Below are 4,669 nucleotides of genomic sequence, written 5' to 3'. Positions count from 1 at the left end.
GATATTGTTGGATAAAAAGAGTGGGATCTGAGCTCTACTTTGCAAAGTTGGATAACTCAATGGTTCATATTTGTACTTTGAAGTTATAATAATAATAGTGCTTATTTATACTGCTCGCATAGGACTGAAAAGTCCCTTTCCTCCAGCAGTAGGCTACTACTATTATTGTGGACAAAATTTCAAATTATTTTGAGGATAAAATTCCATGCCTTGGCTGGGATTGACCCACGCCCTCCTGTTTACCAGGCGAGCGCCTTGACCACTACACCACCGAGGCAGGCATAAAAAGCCCACTCTGAGGTTGAGGTGAAGAAGCAACAACCCCAAAAGATGGAGTCAGTTTCTACGAATGGCTATTCAAGAACGGAAAAATTCGGTTAGAAAATGTCGGGCCTGGCCGGGATTTGAACCCAGCACCTCCAGGTTGAGAGTCAGTTCTTTGGACCACTCGGCCAGAGAGGTGGGAGGTGGGCCTCAGAATGCACCCAGACCCAGCTAACAGGAGAGCGTGGGTTCCCACGCTCTCCTGTTTACTAGGCGAACGTCTTGATTGACCAATACACCACCGAGGCAGGGTCTGTTTCTCTTCGTTGTTTTCCTTCTCTCTTCGATTTCGGGACGATAAGACCCTAGCAGTTAGAGTTCCCTCTATCAAATCGCTCAAAATAAAAATATAAAAAAATTAATAGACGGAACTGTAACAATGCGGAGGTCTTATCGTCTCGAAATCGAACAGAGAAGAAGAGGATAAGAGAAAGCCAGCCGTTCCGAGAACGAACCTTATCTGTTTGGGATAAAGTTCACCTCGAGGGAATCAAACCCCCAAACTGGTATTCAGAAGGTAGGCGCGCTACCCTCCAAGCTTGGCTGACACCCTTGGTTGGCAGCTTGACATAAATGAGTGCGCAATTTCATGACTTGAATTGGAATCGAACTACCAACCTTCAGATCCAACCTCCATCGAGATCTTATCTGTTGAGATTGTATAGGTTCAGGTAATTGTCTAATTGGATGGGTGGCACCCTCATACACATGCCGATTTTTCCAAGTAATTTTTTCCGAGAGTTAAATATTTAATGAGAACCAAATTTAACCTCATGAAGTGCCAATATGAAGATACTAGACCAGGGGTTCTTGAAACCACAAGCGTTCTGAGTTTCTGAAAGACCTTGAGGCAGACGCGCTTACCCTCCAAGCTAACTAGGCTGGCTGACAGACACTTAAACGACGTCCTAAAAACAAAAACTGACTTCTTGGATTCAAGTCGCATTTGCTAAAACAAGGAATTAGGTACATAGGTATTATTATTATTATTTCATTGAGGGTTTGGTATTATTATTATTTAGTATCAACAGTCCACCAATTTCGAGGTTAAGTACCCCTGAGCTAGATGGATTACTGATACCCTGTAATGAACGGGTCACTTGGAGGAGAATGAATAGGTAATAGGTAGGTAGGTACCATCATAGGTATAGGTATAAAATATATTTTGAAAAAAAGAAAAAAAAAAAAAAAAAAAAAAAAAAAGCACGAAGAAAAATAATGGAACTTTCAAGAGATTTATCGCACCAAAAGTTCCCTCTCAAAAGTTGGATGCAGCAAAGTTTGTTCGGTTTACATCAGTGCTTCTCAAACTGTGTTCCTCGAGGTCACCTTAGATGTGCCGCGAGATTTTGGTATTAAAAAAAAATAAAATAAAAATAAAAGAAAGATTACAGAACTCATGAGATAAAGAAAGACAGCATGCCAAATTGGGGGAAAAAGAGGCCTGCGGCGCTATTAAAAGAGTATTTATATTCGGTATTGTACAACCTGTCTGAACAAGGGAAAACGCGGAAAAGAAGAAGATTTTGCACCTAGGTCTGACAGACCGTCTCAGACACCTAAGGTCTGACAGCTGACAGACGGTCTCACAGACCTAAAGTCTGACAGGAGTCAGAAGGTCTGAGAGTGATTAGGCGGCACAATAACACACGCACCGATTTCTTTTATGGATCTATCAATGAGCGGTAACGATTATGTCATTTTGTCTACTAATGATATATGCTAAATGCACCGCTTAATGCAACTGTCTTAATGAATTAATTAATGATTATGCTAAATGCATCACTTAATGTAATTATTACATAAGTTGTTAAGTCCAGCGGTTCCTAAACTTTTTCTTGTGCGCGGTTATACCGTTCCCGAGATATTGTTAAATTACACCGAAAACCGCCAAAAAACGGTAAAATGCCGCCAACCGTTGCACCAATCTTGACCAAAAGTTTCGTGTCGCATCCTTGTCACATTTGACTTCTACATACCAAATTTCAAGTCTCTAGCTCTTACCGTTCTCGAGATATTTTGTTTACAGACACACAGACAGACACACACACGGACCAATGGCTGAAACTTTGGATTTAGGCTTTAGGGACCTCATAACGTGTTTTGGCACTAAAAACTAACCATCAAAAATTTGACCTGATTACATTACTTTATACTTTCCTTCCTATAGGAAAGAACATGTCCATTGACCATCCTGTAGGCAGAAGTAGTTAGTAGTTATCCAAGTAATACCAACATAATGAAATTGATCTATTGTTAAGGAAATAATTACTACCCTAGTTTAATAAGTATTTACCTACCTTCCTGGAAAAAAAACAACTTAATCCGTGATACCTGGGTATTTAATTTCGTCAGGAATTTCCGGCTGAGATCATGACCCAAAGTGGCTAAGTTAATACCAACATAATGAAATTGATCTATTGTTAAGGAAATAATTACTACCCTAGTTTAATAAGTATTTAGCTACCTTCCTGGAAAAAAACAACTTAATCCGTGATACCTGGGTATTTAATTTCGTCAGGAATTTCCGGCTGAGATCATGACCCAAAGTAGCTAAGTTAGGTAATAAATAGATACGAAGAATATAGAATAGAACGGAATAGAATAGAATAGAACCCTGATGTTTATCCTGCCAGAATAAGACGGAAAAGTCCCTTTATTCGGAACCCAGTCACCCGATTCGGCTGCCGGCACCCTATTTTTTTTTTCTCAGTGTAGAGTTTTCACAAAGGCCGCCCATAATTAGTGCCCTTATGACCCACTAACTGGATACAAGTGTTATATCTGAGCTGTAGTAAGGTCACCCAATAACCTTGACTTTTCTATTTCAAAAATGACTTCGCACTTCCGTAAAAAACCTATCGATCTACTTAGGATTTATCGATAATTTTTCCGGTACAACGCAACAGGGGTCTTACAGAGTTCAAGATAAATCCAAAACTAATAGGGGTACAGATAGGTACTTGAGACATTTAATTCAAAAGATGAGACTTTAATCCTTTCACCCCTAAAGGGACAATACGTCCCACAGAAACATGATCTTTAAAAGTGTATTATCATCCCAGACCTGTCGAAAAAATTCCGTTCTCAGTGTTTTTCAAATGCAATAACCTTGACTTTTCTATTTCAAAAATGACTTCGCACTCCCGTAATATTCTACTAGGATTTATCGATAATTTTTCCGGTACAACGTACAACGCAACAGGGGTCTTACAGAGTTCAAGATAAATCCAAAACTACCAATAACCTTGACTTTTCTATTTCAAAAATGACTTCGCACTCCCGTAATATTCTACTAGGATTTATCGATAATTTTTCCGGTACAACGCAACAGGGGTCTTACAGAGTTCAAGATAAATCCAAAACTAATGGGTGTACAGATAGGTGAGACATTTGATTCAAAAGATGAGACTTTAATCCTTTCACCCCGAAAGGGACAATACGTCCCACAGAAACATGATCTTTAAAAGTGTAGGTATTATCATCCCAGACCTGTCGAAAAAATTCCGTTCTCAGTGTTTTTCAAATCCGTATTTTGTGATCTAAGACGTTAGTAAAATTCACAAGGCTAACTTGTCTGGTTTTGTCTCCAGATCGATTTATGTTCAGTAGTCCTAGGAGGACATAAAACTTTGTAGAGTCCTCATTTACAGCCCAAATATTGCCTTATCAGAAAAATTGTAAGATTCTTCCTAAAATAAGTCGGGGTGCAAGGGTTTAGCTTTCCTCGGTCATTTCAAGGTTAAGATCATTTCAACTACCCCCGGTCCCAGTGAGTTGAAATAATCGAGGTTCTACTGTAATTCAACTGGATTCATGAAATGTTTCTGTGGCGTGTGCTCCATTGAAACTGGGGAAGAATCGCTTCCATTCCTTTCTACTGGTCTTTTTCTCTTTTCACTCCCATTACTTACCACTTACCAAAAAAATAGGTAGTGATTGTTCCATCTGGGGTCTAAGATTACCAGCAGATAGGCATATTACGGCTGGCTTTCTCCTGTCCTGTCTTCCCTCTTTGTTCGCTTTCGGTACGATTAGTTAGTAAAAAAACTGCGACATTTTTTTACTGTTGGACAGTAAAAAACTGTTCCGTTCCGTTGAGTTCACACTAGACAGTAAAAAAACGTACCGTTCAGTTGATTACCACTTGAAACAGAAAAAAAAGTTTCAGAGACGGACAACGTTCAGAGCGTTCAAGAGCGTTCAAATCTGTCCCAGTAAAAAAACGTCGCAGTAAAAAACTGTGCGGTGTGAACCTAGTGTACAGTTCCTCAATAGTTACAGCTCTCTCTATCAAACCTACAGCCTGACTTCTTTCAACCCCCGCCCTCCCCCCCCAACCACA

General features: G+C 39.7%; 1 protein-coding gene across 1 annotated transcript in view; it reads left to right on the top strand.

Moving 5' to 3' along the window:
- Positions 1–3,592: 3,592 nt before the first annotated feature.
- Positions 3,593–4,669, top strand: part of LOC113471049 (BAI1-associated protein 3-like) — a 2,787-nt gene continuing 1,710 nt past the window's right edge. Inside the window, exon 1 of the mRNA XM_026829920.1 lies at positions 3,593–3,708. Coding sequence (XP_026685721.1) covers positions 3,593–3,708 — 116 coding nt within the window. The remainder of the gene's footprint in view (positions 3,709–4,669) is intronic.

This window comes from Diaphorina citri, unplaced genomic scaffold (assembly GCF_000475195.1).
Source record: "Diaphorina citri unplaced genomic scaffold, Diaci psyllid genome assembly version 1.1 scaffold2034, whole genome shotgun sequence".
NCBI lineage: Eukaryota > Metazoa > Arthropoda > Insecta > Hemiptera > Psyllidae > Diaphorina > Diaphorina citri.
The sequence above is the reverse complement of the archived record's forward strand: the minus strand, read 5'-3'. Positions and strand labels throughout refer to the sequence as shown.